This window comes from Lutra lutra, chromosome 16, assembly GCF_902655055.1.
Source record: "Lutra lutra chromosome 16, mLutLut1.2, whole genome shotgun sequence".
NCBI lineage: Eukaryota > Metazoa > Chordata > Mammalia > Carnivora > Mustelidae > Lutra > Lutra lutra.
In genome coordinates, this window is record NC_062293.1 from 22207787 (window position 1) to 22224015 (window position 16229).

A 16229-nucleotide genomic window follows, 5' to 3' on the forward strand; every position below is an offset into this window, starting at 1 on the left:
TCAAACGGAGTGAGTTCTCTTTGACGATATTCATTGCTATCATCCCCGAATCTAGACCAAAAGTTCCAGATCTTGTTAAATTTAAGACAGACCTCTTTGAACTTAAACTTTGAACTTAAGAAAACAATCCAGATCGTCCCTCCCCCCATATATTACCCTCCCATCCATTATCCTTCTTAAGTAGATACTTTGGGACAATTTACTGATGCGCCATTTCCATCCTATCTGGTTCTCAGGTTTGACATTCAAAAGGGGGCTGGAGGTGCGGAACCTCGGGCTCTCCTTGGTGAGCGTACTTTAAAGCCGCCGCCAGCCAGCGCCGCTGTAACCCCGCGCACCGGCCGGTAGCCGGCTCCTGCCCCTTTCAATCTGCGCCGACGCGGCTGCCGGATCCCGGGGACTCCCCACGCCGGGAATCTCCCGCCAGCTGCGCGCTGCGTCCCGGCGACGGCAGGAGCACGTGGAGCGGCCGGGGAGCCAGAGCACAACTCCAATCCAATCCAGCCCAGCCCAGCCCGGCGGCGAGATGGAAGGTGAGCCTCCAGCCCGCTTCTTTTCTAAGGGGTCTTTGAAAAGTTCGACCGGTGCACGCAGCAGAGAGAGTTCCTTCTGAATCTCGGTTTTGCTTCTATTTATTTCTTTTGTCAAAAGTAAATATGAGGTATTTCAGAAGGCAAAGCGTGTCGGTTCTCAACATCTCTCATACTGCCCCCCCAACCCCCACCTAACTTTGGAAAGTGATAACTTCTCCTCAGTTTTATGTCTTAAGGGTTGTCAGACATGAGGGGTCAACTCGAAGTCTGCAGAGGAAGAGTACTTGTGGGGCGTCCCTGAAATGGCAGCAAACTGGGTTGGAATCACTGATCTTTTTGGATGCTTTTTCCCTCCATGGCCTTAGTGTCCTTTGGAATTATGCTAATCTGAGTGACTTCTTTAGAATGAAACATGACAGTTTTTTTCTTCAAAGAGTAAATGTTATCACATGGGAAAGGTAAATTTTTATGTGGTTGGCACTGGTGGTTCCCTTGGAACTCTGTCTTTTAATGATCTTTTTTTACCCAAAGCAAAAATCAAGCTCCATTTAAAAATTTCATTTGAATTAATTTTGAAAATCGTGAAACTCCTCGTTTCTCAAAAATTTTACAGTATATAATTACTTGGGTAACTAAAATTTCACACTACTATTGTAAACTTCTCAGTGGTCTTTTCAACAAGTGTTTGTAAAACCTTGAAAATGGCAGATGCATTTCAAGTTGGGGAAGGTGATGATATTTCGAAGATCAGAATTTGTGAGAAACATATTCATTGTCTTAATAAATGAGATACTGACACCTAATAAAAATGTTAATTTGATAAATATTATGAATAGCATGGATTTTTTCATAATAATAGAAGGATCAATTAACCTTGATCTTTGGCAACTCTAAACCTAGAATATATGAAGTTATTTAAATTTGATTAAATATTTTGGGATACAAGGTATAGGAGGTAGAGCTTCCCCCCCCACACACACACACATAATATCATTGAATGCAATATTACGATCCTGAAGTATTTATTTACCTGGGTATGCTTACAATTTTTCTAACTGCTGTGGCCCATATAATTTTTTTTTCTTATAGAATGCCAAACAAGTCAATGCATTTAGTATGGATATGGAAACTTTTAAATGGCCATTATGAATAATGCTTCAGGTATTTTCTCTTATGAAAAACTATGCTATTAAATTTTAAATTATTGGGGTTTTAAAGTGCTCTAAAATTTGACATTGTGAATATTTAAAAATGGTTTATGAAGTGTAATTGTTAACATGTAAAGGTCTGGTTGTCCAAGAACAGGAAAAAATTAGGTCACTATACATTACAAAAAAATAATTTTAAAAACTCTCATGCTTTCATTATTATAGATGAGTTGCTAAATTTGTTTTTGTGAAGTTATAAATCAATATTCAACACTATTTTTTCTTAGTCCTTTCGCTTCTCCAGACTAACATACAGAATAGTGTAAATCTGTGGGAAGGAGAATATTTCCTAGTAAATGTTAATACACCTGAATTCATTTAATGTGAAATAAAGAAATTACTAGCTTAATAGCATAGTTTGGGATAGTAATGTCCCTAACAAACTTTTAGATAAGCCCGAATAAAGACTGTCTAAATAAGAAAGGAATGAACATTTGTATAGAATTTGAGTTAGAATGTACAAACTATAAAGGGGGAAAGATGGGATATAGGATATAGGCAGTGATCAGTTGTGTGTTTAGATGTCTAGATTAAATTAATAGGTCCATAGAGATGGACAGTATATAGTATGCTTAATGTAAAAACTTCAACACTTACATCAAAAAATAAAATTTAAAAATGAGTAATGATGTGAATTTGGCTTTTCTATCATCAGGTCCTTGAAGATGGAGTAGTTGATGTAGTAAAATATCTAGTTCATTATAGCTAACAGATTGACTAATCTGGCGCATGTGCTTGATATTTAAAATATTTTTATATTATCTTGACATTTTGATCTCAAAATACAGAGATTTGAACTACAGTGTATATCTCTGATTTCTTTTTTTTTTTAAAGATTTTATTTATTTATTTGACAGATAGAGATCACAAGTAGGCAGAGAGGCAGGCAGAGAGAAAGAGGAGGAAACAGGCTTCCCGCTGAGCAGAGCCCAATGCGGGGCTCTATCCCAGGACCCTGGGAGCATGACCTGAGCCAAAGGCAGAGGCTTTAACCCACTGAGCCACCCAGGTGCCCCTATACCTCTCATTTCTTGGCAGTATGAGAAAGTAGAATACTTTATGGAATACCTTTATTTTCTGCCTAATTTGGTGATCAAATTAACATGCTACAGTTTATCGTGAAATGTAAAGCTGTTTAGTCAGTTATTCCCTCAGCATATAAAATTTTTAAATTCATTCTTCAGCAAACATTTATTGAGACATTCTATCTGTGAAGATGTCAGATGACATAAGCTTTTGAAATTGAAATTTTGTCATGTAAAAATGAAAAGTTAGTACATATAATAAATAACTCAGGAACTGTAACTCTTTTCTTTTTTCACAATCTGTGATCTGAGATATTTTCTATCCAAAGACTCTTGATGTTGCTAAATTTTGTTATTTGTGTTGTAATAGCAGTAGTTCTTCTGTTATGGTTGAGAAATGAGGTTGTTCACAAATAAAAATTTCATAGGTATTGACATGTTTCTTATTTAATATAAAACTTTTCTATTTAAACTATATTGGATAGAGATCTTTCTAAGTGTATTTATTACACAACCCCCTGTCTTATAAACAAAGTACACAAGAGATAACTTTATCTTGGTTACCCTGGGTTACTATTCTGACCATCAGGTGGTGTATTATTATTCTATAATATAAACTTGCAGGCGTTTTGAACTGTAGAGTTCAATGCCCCCACACTAAATATTCTAGAGTTATTGAACAAATTTTGTCTTCTTCTTGATGTCAGCTTCTGCTTCTTACCACATGGCTTTTGTGGAAGCAATTTTTCATTTCTAATTCCCTTTCTATGCTCCGGATGGTTGCGTTTACAGAGATATAGCCTCCAAATGATGGAGTTTACTGAGCCCTCCATTATGAGCATATGAAGGATGAGATGGTAAAGTTCAAAAGAACAAAAGCTACAGAAAGGCCACAGGATCCTGATAGAACATAATTTTAGAAGATTCCTGTTTGTGCTTTCTATGATCCAACATGGGATTTCACACTTTCCTCACTGAAGTCTTCAACCCATTCTATACTTGATTATGCTTACTTATCCTTCAAGATTCCAGGCATCATCACCCTGAAGGCTCTGCAGATGCCCTCCTTCTGATGACCTTCTCTGGTGCCTTCTGGTGGTCACCCTACTGGTCCCTCACCTTCTTCCACCTAAGCTAAGAGCCTTTCCTTTCTGTGCCTATTTCTGCCAATTGTATTGAAATTATTTATTGATTTAAGTATTTATTCCCCCTGGTCTTTCCTTCTAGAGGGCAGAGAATATGTCTTATTTTTGTGTACTTAGTTCCTGGAATAGTTCTTGGTTCATAAAAGAACCTCAGAGTTTGCTGCATTCAATTAAGAAAATAGTGCTGAGGGGCGCCTGGGTGGTTCAGCCTTTGCCTTCGGCTCAGGTCATGATCCCAGGGTCCTGGGATCGAGCCCCACATCAGGCTCTCTGCTCAGCAGGGAGCCTAACTTCCCCTCTCTCTCTGCCTGCCTCTCTGCCTACTTGTGATCTCTCTCTCTCTGTCAAATAAATAAATAGAACATTTAAAAGAAAAAAAAAGAAAGTGCTGAAAAGCAACTTCTGTTATGTTTATTATGATGCCTTTTATTTGATTAATTTTTATGAGTAGTAGTTTATTGGTGCTAGCAAGTTTTTGACAGAACTCAGAAAAATTTAAAGTATTTAATTAAACAGTATAACAGAAAAGAAAGCCAAGAAAACAAAAATGTTATTGGGTTTTTTGGCTAAACTATCCCTAAAATCAAATGTAATCTATTAACTTTATATTGACAGATTTCAGGATCACTTATTAGTCCATTAAAATATGGATCAAATATGAACAGAAATTTGCTTTCTCAGTCAGTAAGATATAGATGATACCATAAAATTAGCATACAACTTTCCAGTAATACCTTTTTATACATTATTATAAACTTGTCAGTATATTAACTGTATATATTCACTTATTTAGGACTAAAAGATTATTCATACATCTTTTATTAGACATCCAGTGTTAATTGGCGCCTGACTCAAGCTATAGTTCTAGATCATGTATGAGAAGAACTGAGAGATTAATACAGAAACCTGCCTATAGTAGGTGCTCAATAAAAGGATTTTTTTGTATTAAGAATTCATTATTTTGAAAAGAGATCCTAAACATCACAAGGACATAGAGATCACTCTGCTACCTAGCATTTTAAAAATACAAATTTTTACTAACTGGTGTATTTATTATTATTTTTTAAGATTTTATTTATTTATTTGACAGACAGAGATCACAAGTAGGCAGAGAGGCAGGCAGAGAGAGAGGAGGAAGCAGGGTCCGTGCTGAGCAGAGAGCCTGATGCGGGGCTCAATCCCAGGACCCTGGGATCATGACTTAAGCCGAAGGCAGAGGCTTTTACCCACTGAGCCACCCAGGCGCCCCCTAACTGGTATATTTATAAAAATTAAAAACCATAAGGATGACTCTAAGGTCTTTTGAATCTCTAAAAAAAAAATGAAATAATGAAACAATAATTACATTTCTATTATATGTAGATTATTTTAAATATGACCAATGTATACCTTTTGGTTATTATTCCTATATAATTATCAAAACACCTTAATTCCCACGATTTTGAATGAGATAATTTTCCAGCATTAATGGAAATCTACTTTCTGCATCCAAAATTACAATTCTTAGAGTCCAAAGTAGTGTAGAGTAAATCAAAATAATATGGAGTTGATACTGGATTATAGTGGATATGTGTATATGTGTTCCTCTTAGAAGAGATTTTAAAAAAATAGGTGTTTAATAGTGGATCTGAAATAGAATAAAATGTGTTTATGAAACAATACTCTTTACTCACTGTCAAAAATTTAAAATCAGTTTATCTCCCAACTTTTTATATCAATAGAATTAGCAACATATCACAAATTGTGTTTATTAATATATGTTCTTAGAGCTGAAATTTTTGGCAGATCAGATTATTTGTGGGTTTATTCAGAAACTTTTAAAAAATAAACAAAACTGAAATATTTCCATAGCATCACTGATGAAACAATATAAAGCTATATTTTCTACTTGTAACTCTTAGTTATCTAAAGATTATTTAACAAGATTTCTTGCTTATTTTGGTTATTAATATAACTGTAGCTCCTTCTAGACTGTCAGGTTCCAAAGTGTAAGTATCTTTTTATCATCACCCCATTCCTTAGCACATAGTACAACTATGGTCATATTAATTAAATAAATTAATGAATGAGTTGCCTGTGTGTTTGGTCATTTGATTATTTGTTCAGTTTCTAGGGTAAAGAAAATAAGAAGAAGAGTGACATTGAAACTAATTTTGCTGGCTAATTTGTCAGTGGAGCTGTTAAAGGTTTGGTAGAAGAGTTTAGAATGTTGGCTAAATCCAACAATATGAATACTACCATCTTTTTCTAAGCCAATATTGGCTCTACTTTGGGCAGAATAATAGAGTGTCTTCTAACTTTTAGATTTAAAAAAAATTTTGCTACATTCTTTATTTCAGTGAAGCACTGTACTTTCCACAATAAACTATTTCTTTATAATAAATGTTTTGATTCTTAAAATTGACAACATTTCTCTTAGTTTGAGTTTTCTATTGCAGCACTATCAGCTCACTTGCAAAGTGATACCTATTTGAAAGACTATTAACTTATCAGAATATTTGGCACATCAAAATAGTTTCCTAAAATAGTAGTCATATAGAGTCAGTGGATATGAAAAAAAGATCATGCTCATAAACCTGTAAATAGTTTATAGATGTGGAGTTACATCACAGCTATATATAATAGCTCTGGTCTGAAAACTGAAAGTTGCTGGGGCGCCTGGGTGGCTCAGTGGGTTAAGCTGCTGCCTTCGGCTCAGGTCATGATCCCAGGTCCTGGGTTCGAGCCCCACATTGGGCTTTCTGCTCAGCAGGGAGCCTGCTTCCTCCTCTCTCTCTGCCTGCCTCTCTGCTTACTTGTGATTTCTCTCTGTCAAATAAATAAATAAAATCTTTAAAAAAAAAACAAAAAAAACTGAAAGTTGCTAATTTTTATGCCTAACAATCATTTTTGTTATCATCTGCCTTTATCTCTATAATTAGGAAATCACTCACTAATAGCCATTAATAGTTGATTTTATGCTTGCATACTATGTAGACAGTACCACAGATGTGCATCAGAAGCTAACTTGATTTAAATTTTATTTGACTTTCATGAGTATCATTTACCAAATGCATTGAAGATTATCAATGTATAAATTTATACTCTGACCTCAAAATAAAGCTTTTTTTTTTTACCAACTCTTTGAAACTCTTTGAAATATTAACATTTTATAAATGTGACGAGTAAGATTGTGGTTCAGCACCTGTATTTTTTTTCCTGTGCATAATTGCTCTTGTAAAATTATATAAGTAAGAACATCATCAACTCTCCTATTCCCTCTATTTAACTAAGTGCCCATAAAGGCTCAGGCTAATGTGCTTGGAACATGCTTTTACCACAGTGTAGTAATCAACTGCTCAATAATAAGAATGTGAGCATGGTAATCATGATTCTATATTATAAATTTTTAAAATACTTATTGTAAGGTTGGTTATTTCTTGCTGATTTTTATGTTCATAATTTTAAAATGTAAAGATTAGGTATTTTTAGTGACTCAACTTTGAAAGAAAGGTTATTTTTCCATCCTCTTTCAAATTTCAGGGAATAGTTTAAAAACTATTCTGAAATAATAAGATGAAACACTTGCAAGTGGTAACAGTTTTTATATATAAGCATCTTCATTTCTTTTCATATTGACAAATTTAAAAAACACAGTAATAATGTATTTATTTGAAGATGATATAAAGCTGCAAGTTTCATCTATATCTATAGATTTTTGGTTTTTGTTTATTAAAACAGCTTATTGTTCTCATTGTTTCACCTTTCAGTAATTACTATATATTTGAACTTACTGTATTGTATACTACTAAGATACCACTTTATCTGTTTTATGTATGGTAATCTATGTAAGATTTCATTTGAAAAATGAAGTGCTTCTTCAAAAAAAGTTTAAAAACTACTGGGATAGAAACAGATACTTTTTAACTAAGTAGTCTCTGGAAGCCACTGTTGTCTAAGATTCAGCAAGTTCTGTAGAAATTATGAGTGTTAGAAATTAAACCCCCTCCCTTTGGCTCTACAACTTCCTTTGTTAAGACTAAGGTTCCTAACTTCATTTTGGTACTGTGAATATTATGCTGTATCATTCAGTCCTTGAGAAATAGCTGGCCCATTGGCCTACAAGAAATAGTTGTCTAAAGCAATTGTATGCCAGCAGATTCAAGGGGACCAGGTGAGAGAGATTATTTATAACTGGTGTAAGCCACTGATACTCTTCCTGTCTTGGTTTGAGAATCATTTCAGTAGGACAAAAGACTTCATGGACCATCCTGACCAACACACTTCTGCTTGCCACCATAAAAACAAAATTCCCCAGAATTAATGGGTAAAAGAATTAGGATATGTCGCCATTTTAACATTTTTCATTCATTCTAGAAAGAAGATTGTGAGCTTGTTTGGTAAACAATACTTCAGCAAGATAGGCCATTGGCATTTATGTATATAACCTTCTGTTTTGACTCTGTGAGTGGCCTGAAGGAACACAAGAATACATGGAAATTTGTAAAGATTTAAATAGGATAATGTATATAGGAGTCCTACCACAAATTTAATTAGTAGTACTGAGAAACCAGAGTACACAAGTATATAGCTTCTATGCTAGCCTAGGAACAGTATCCATGCACATCTTAATCAAAGAAATTTGGAGTTTCTCAAAGGACTCCACAGTTTTCCATTGCAAACATCGATGACCTAATGTGGTCCTATTTGTCCCAAACCTAAGCAAACCTAGGGAATTTTTACAGGTAATCTAACTTAGGGATGGAGACATACTCTGTATAATGGAACAATAATGACTTAAAAAATTTTATAGTAAAAATTAGTGTAATGCTTATAGATCTTGTGGCAAGTACTCTATTCAATGACACTGATACTATATGATGACTCCTTGAGGTATGCCATGGTCCATTCAACAAGAATTGAATGAGACCGGGAGGGAGACAAACCATAAGAGACTCTTAATCTCACAAAACAAACTGAGGGTTGCTGGGGGAGGGGGGTAAGAAGGGGGTGGTAGGGTTATGGACATTGGGGAAAGTATGTGCTATGGTGAGTGCTGTGAAGTGTGTAAACCTGGCGATTCACAGACCTGTACCCCTGGGGCTAATAATACATTATATGTTAATAAAAAAATAAAAAATTATATTAAAAAAAAGAATTGAATGAGACACACAAAAAAATGACAAAAATTTATTTTTATCAACAGAACACGCTTTTATACAAAAATCTTTTGTGGGACAGATGCAAGGGTGATGTTCCAGTTGAGATGAAGGAGAGAGCAACAGACTACTGTTAGCCCTTTTCTTCTCCTGAAACAGAGTGGCACCTGTGGGAGCCCTCTGCCGTGGAGTTCCATATTCGTGGAGTTCCATAGAACACATTTTGAAAACTATGGATTCAGACTGTTACATGTTTTTTTTTTTCTACTGGTAACCCTGTATCTAGACTTACTTCCTTCAATCCATTTTGAGGATTGCTGCCAAAATGATCATCCTAAAATATCAAGTTACTCCCCTACTGAAAAACCATTTTAAGGATTTCTTAGTGGGGCATTTAAGAAAATCCACAATGTATCTTCAATATACCTTTCCAGTGGTGTCCTCTGTCTCTGCTGTTAGTGGGCTGGTTAGTGGTCTCTGAACATGCATTACTTTTCCTAACCTCTCATTTTTTTAATGCTGTTCAAATCCAGCAAGTCCAAAAACGAATTCATCTCTTCAACCCAAACTAACTTCTCCTGACTTCCCATCACTGTTAATAGCACCACAATCCCATTGAAATCTTTGTTCATTCATTATGTTCTATTGCAAATGCCATCCCTTTTAGGAAGCCATCCTTCATTCCAGGTTGGAGTTTTTCCCTTTTTCTGAAACTCAGTAGCTTTTTATGTCTAATGAGTGTCAGAATCTAACTCCATTTTATGGATAAATAGTATTTTTGCATGGTTTCAATACAGTCTAAATTGTCTAAGAATGCAATTACTATATAAATGAATGGAAGATGATTCTTTATTATGTTCAGAGCCAAGGCTCTTTTGCCATTATTGATGGAACCTGTATCCTTCTGTATTTTTAGGTCTTGCATTCATGGTGATTCTACAAATATATATGACTACTTTATTATCTGTTCTAAAATAATTGTGCTGGTATACTTACCTATTGAAATACAGATTACTTTATTATCATTTTTCACCTTTGCTTGACAAATGTGGCTTTATTAAAAGCTTAAAGGGGTGCCTGGGTGGCACAGTTGGTTGAACCTCCAACTCTTGGCTTTGGCTTAGGTCATGATCTCAGGATCCTGGGATCAAGCCTCCTGTCGCACTTCATACTCAGGGTAGAGTCTGCTTGGGATTCTCTCTCCCTCTTCCTCTGCCTCTCCCACTCATGCTTTCTCTCTCTCTCTTAAATAAATAAACAAACAAATAATTATTTAAAAAAAGGAAAAATCTTACATGTATGGATGGGTTGTATTTAATTCATGATGATAAAAGAGGTATTATAAAATATTTTTCTAAAAGGGGGACACTTCTTTCCAGATCATTGGCTGTGTGGGTGAGGGTAGCCTGAACTAGGGGTTCTGTGCTGAGATGCTTCAAAGCCTTGTTAAAAATATTTGGGTCCCTTTGAAGCCCTACTATACCCAAGTTTGCCAGGAGATTTGGGTAGGAATGGGGTTGATGGGCTTCATCATTTATAAAATCAGGAGTGCTGATAAAAGAAGTAAAGCCTTAAAAGCTTTGAATCATGCACCTGCTCATGGTCACCATTAACCAGTTTTACTTGGGAGTACACATCAGATGGCACATTAATCTGGCTATAAATCTCAGAAGCTCTGTTAGATGGGAACATAGAGTATCGCTATACACTTGTAGATGTGTTGTTTCCTTTGTGGTGCAAATAAATATAACCGTGAGGTGCAAAAAAATAAAATAAAAAACAAAAGGGGGATACTTGGCCTTGGTAAGGTTGAAAACCGCTCTGAGTTTACTATACTACATACAAGAGAATAGCCACAGCATAAATAAGATAATGCATATGAAAATCACCTTGCATAGTACTAGACACAAAGGTGAGGCCCAGCAAATGTTTATTTCAGTTCACAAATCATTTAAAAGATTCTTTAGACCCTTGCTAATAGAAATAGAGTCTGTGGACCAGCAGCATTAGCAACATCTGGCAGTTGTTACAAATGCAGAATTTTAGGCCAGACGTGATGAATTAGAATCTGCATTTTAACAAGTTTTTTGGGGAATTCTTGTGCATGTTGAAGTCTTATAAACATTGCCCAGTTTGAAAAGTATCAGTGCAGCCTATCATCAGTCTCATAGTACATGTTGGATTAGTAGTGGTAGATTATCTTTATATATGTATTTAGCATATATTTTTTATTTAAATGCTGATTTTAAAAGATAGTTGAGTAACAAAAAACTTTATAACATTTATTTTTTTATTTGTTTTGTAATACAATATTTATAACACAACCTAACCCAAAAATCAGAAATCTTCATTCACTATTCATTTAAAAAATATTTATTGAATGCCTATTATATGCCGTGTATACAAAATATTGGCAATACAATGGTAAGCAAGATAGGCAGAGCTTTTGCTGCCGTTGAATTTATAGTTGGGTAAGAAAGACAGACACCTCCTCCCAATAAGTAAGTAACAAGTGAAATAATTAAAATTATGTAAGTGCTATGAAGGAAATAGAGTGCTAACATGGAGATTAATGGTCAGGGACATGGTTGATGAACCTCTCCTCTAAATAAGAGGTTTGGTTAGAGATAGAAATTTGGTCATCTGCAGCACATAGGTGATATTTAATGCCATGAGAGTAGATGGGATCACCTAAAGAGAGAATGTATCATAAGAAGGGGGCTCAGGATTGGGCTCTGAGAAACATCTAATTTAGGTGGTCAGGTAGAAAAGGAAGAGCCAGCAAAAGAGAAAGAGAAGAAAGACAGGAGGAAAACCAGCAGAGTGTGGTGTAATGGAATCAAGAGATAGGAGTGTTTCATGAAGGAGTAGGTGGTCAGCTATGTTGAATTTGCTGAAAAATCAAGTAATATAAGGAGGAAAAAGTACAAATTGGTTTTAGCAACATAAAACTTGCTAGTGATCTTAACAAAAGTGGTTTCTGTGGAGTCGTGGGGGTGGATACCAAATTTAAAGTGGTTAAAGGATGGGAATAGAGGAAGTAGAAATGTGGTACAGACCATTTCCCCCAAAAGTTTAGCTAGGAAAGAAGCAGAGAAGTAAGTGGAGCTGTTGCTGGAGAGAAATGTGGATCAAGAGATTTTGTTTTTGTTTTCCAAAGATGAATGACAGTTAAACTATCTGTAGCCTAAGTTTATTAAACACACACACACACCAGCACCACCACCACCACCACCAACAACAACAACAACTACTCCAGGAGCAAAATTGACACAAATCTTGAAATCTCAATTCTCAGGGAAGTTTGATTGCAGTATTAGCTGTCACTGAATATATCTTCATATCTACTTGAACACATTCCATGTAAATACATTTCCTCACTGTGAGAATTTTTAAGATGTATGTTTTGCATTTAGTAAATGGTTGTTATAATCTGTACTCTTCTGCAAAGAAGCATGAGAAAACCTTGAAATTAACTTTTTTCGAAAGTGGGAAGATAGTGCTATAATGGCAATTCTAAGGTCTGCAATTTTAGATATTTGAATATGTTTGAGTGTTCAACAGATTTTTTTTTTTAAGATTTTATTTATTTTTTTGACAGAAAGATTACAAGCAGGCAGAGAGGCAGGCAGAGAGAGGAGGAAGCAGGCTCCCTGCTAGCAGAGAGCCCGATGCGGGGCTCGATCCCAGGACTCTGAGATCATGACCTGAGCCGAAGGCAGCGGCTTAACCCACTGAGCCACCCAGGCGCCCCTCAACAGATTTTTTTTTAAATTAAGGAATAATTTATGCAGTGAAGTGCACATCTTACGTTATATAGCTTGATTAAATTTTACCTATATACAGACCTTTCTGATCAAGTTATGGAACATTTGCATCACCCCAGAAAGTTCCATTATGCTCATTTATAATTTGTATGCCTCCTTTGCCCTAAGTTAAATGTTATTCAGACTTCTACCATCATAGATCAGTTTTCCTGTTCTTGAGTTCCATATAAATGGAATCATACAGTATGTGTTTTTTTTGGTGTCTGGCTTCTTCTGCTCAACATACTTTTGAGATCTACCCACATTGTTATATTTGTTGGTAGTTAATTTTCTCTTATTATTAAAAGGTATGAATATACCACAATTTGTATATTTATTCTACTCTTGATGGACATTTGATTGTTTCCAGTGTTTGTCTGTATTATGAACCTTCATATGCATGTCTTTTGATGGACATATACATTCATTTCTCTTGGATATAGATTTAGGGCTAGCATTTCTGGGTCATAGGTTAGGTATATATATAGCTTTGATACATACTGCCAGATAGTTTCTAAAGTGGTTGGACCAGTTTACCCTCCCGCTAGCAATATTGGAGAGTTCCAGTTGTTCCACATCTTGCCAACACTTGTTATTGTCAGTTGATCTTTTTAAATTTTAGCCATTCTGGTGTGTGTGTAGTGGCATTTCATTGTGGTTTTAATTCACATTTTCCTGATAAATAATGATATTTAATACCTCTTCATATGTTTATTGGCCATTTGGATATCCTCTTTCCTAAAGTTCTGTTAAGTCTTCTGTACAATTTTTTAAGTTGGGTTGTTTGTATTTTTTCTTACTGATTTTATAGACATTTAAAAATATTTTAGAAATATGTACTTTGGGGGCACCTGGATGGCTCAGTGGGTTGGACCTTTGCCTTTGGCTTGTGTCATAATCTCAGGGCCCTGGGATCAAGCCCCACGTTGGGTTCTTTGCTCAGCGGGGAGCCTGCTTCTCCCTCTCTCTCTGCCTACTTGTGATCTCTCTCTCTGTGTCAAGTAAATAAATAAAATCTTTTAAAAAACAACCACAACAACAACAACAACAACAAAAACAAAAAGCAAAAAAAAAAAAAGAAAAGAAAGAAAAGAAATATGTACTTTGACAGATGTGTATTGCAAATTTTTTCTCCCGGCCTGTAACTTGCTTATTTTCTTAATCTATTTGATAAGTCGAATTCTTAACTGTAATTAAGACAAATATATCAAGGGGCGCCTGGGTGGCTCAGTGGGTTAAGCCCCTGCCTTCGGCTCAGGTCATGATCCCAGGTCCTGGGTTCAAGCCCCACATTGGGCTTTCTGCTCAGCAGGGAGCCTGCTTCCTCCTCTCTCTCTGCCTGCCTCTCTGCCTACTTGTGATTTCTCTCTGTCAAATAAATAAATAAAATCTTAAAAAAAAAAAAGACAAATATATCAAAATTTTTTTCTTTTGGAATAGAGTGCCTCTTACATCCTGTTTAAGAAATTTTTACCTACTCAAAGACATAAAAATATTCTCCTCTAGAAATTTTATTGTTTTAACTTTCACATTTAGCTTTATTACCCACATCAAAATAATGACTTTTTTTAAAAAATTTTATTTATTTACTTGTCAGAGAGAGAGAGAGAGAGAGACAGGCAGGCAAAGGGAGAAGCAGGCTCCTGCTGATCAAGGAGCCAATGCAGAACTCGATCCCAGGACCCTGGGATTGTGACTTGAGCCGTAGGCAGACGCTTAACTGATTGAAGCACCCAGGCGTCCAAAAGAATGATTGTTTTTGACCCCAGTTATTTTATAACAGAAACTATATATTTTGTGGTTATAAGATAAAAATCTTACTTGGAATATGTTGGATTCAATCATTTTAGCACTTTTCTTTTTAAGCAATGACATGAAATGCCCATTCTTCCTTTTCTCTCTACATGTTTGTTTGATGGCACATGATATCTATGGTAAAATAAAAGCATATTTATTTTTCTACAATTTTAGGGTAATTGACCTTTTAAAGAAAATAACACTAGGTGTTGCATTGCTTATTTTAGTCCTGTGCCCAACAGTCTTTAATTTCCTCATTAGACATTTAATCAGGGAGAAAATGGGATATTTTCTTTAAAAAGAATAAGGTAGGAAAAACTAGAATAGTGATGTGGGTTGTATTTGATCTGGTGTCCCTACAGAAGTAACCTTGCTATTTCTTAACTTTTACCTTAGCCCAAGGTAGAAAGGAAAGAAGTATTTTGGGGTTAGAGAAATTACTCTCATTTTATATCTTCCTTTCTCCTCGATCACAGTCAACTGAAGTGCTTGCAATGTCTGACCTACTTCTAAAATGTATAATTTATATAGAATACTTTAAAACATTGTTTAGGGCGCCTGGGTGGCTCAGTGGGTTAGGCCTCTGCCTTCGGCTCAGGTCATGATCTCAGGGTCCTGGGATCTAGTCCCGCATCGGGCTCTCTGCTTGGCAGGGAGCCTGCTTCCTCCAATCTCTCTCTCTCTCTGCCTGTCTCTCTGTCTACTTGTGATCTCTCTCTGTCAAATAAATAAATAAAATCTTAAAAAAAAAAGTTTTAAAACATTGTTTAAATTACTTGAAACTAAGGTATAATTCAAGACATGAATCTTGCTTCTCTTCTTAGTATGTCTCTGACATCATACCTCTAGACAATTTTGTGACTTTGTATTTTTTTGTCTTTCTTTGTGTCTTGAATTTGGTGTGTATAACTGGAGAATAATAAATGCCACTGCACCTGTTTATCTTGCAGAAATATTGTGAGATAATATGAAATCTCATTTGCACCACTGGACTATGTGCTGGATGTCCCATATTTGGAGAGCCAGAAGCAAACAAAATGTTCAGACAAAACAAAAAAGTTCAGAAGAAAGCTCTCACAACATTGTTAGGAACTGAGTGATGGCATCTGAATGATAATTTATCCTGTATGTTTCCAGAGAGCTGAACTAGGACCCGAAATGGACATTTCAGGAAATTCGAGTTCAGCTATATTTAAGGAGGAACTTTTTTTAACCATCTGAGTTTTTCTGAAATGGAAAAGAATAACATTCTGTATTATTGGAAGTGTCTAAGCGGAGACTGTGCAACCCAAATGGGACATTTGAGGAAATTCAGGGGAAGAAGAGGCCAGATAGCTAAGATAACCACTCTAATGCTGATATTCTAATTTCATTGTTTATAGAGGTCATTTTTCATTATACATTATAATATTTTATTATACATTATACATAATATTATTCTTGTGGTGTTAAGAATCCAGGAATGATTTTAAGTGGTAGTGTTAAGAGAACTGGTGAAAGACCTTTCAGAAATAGTAACTCATACTTCTGTTGCATTGCCACATTTACTGTACTGTTACTGTTGCGATTGAACACAT

At 35.5% G+C, this 16229-nt stretch overlaps 2 protein-coding genes across 2 annotated transcripts in view; both read left to right on the forward strand.

Annotated features, from left to right (window-relative positions):
* Positions 1-302: 302 nt before the first annotated feature.
* Positions 303-16229, forward strand: part of IKZF3 (IKAROS family zinc finger 3) — a 90359-nt gene continuing 74432 nt past the window's right edge. Inside the window, exon 1 of the mRNA XM_047707331.1 lies at positions 303-533. Within this exon, the coding sequence (XP_047563287.1) occupies positions 527-533 (7 nt within the window). The 5' untranslated portion in view covers positions 303-526. The remainder of the gene's footprint in view (positions 534-16229) is intronic.
* On the forward strand, positions 10480-10811 carry LOC125087231 (ATP synthase subunit ATP5MJ, mitochondrial-like). Its single transcript, XM_047707333.1, has one exon. The coding sequence runs from the start codon at positions 10480-10482 to the stop codon at positions 10660-10662; it is 183 nt and encodes a 60-aa protein (XP_047563289.1). The 3' UTR covers positions 10663-10811.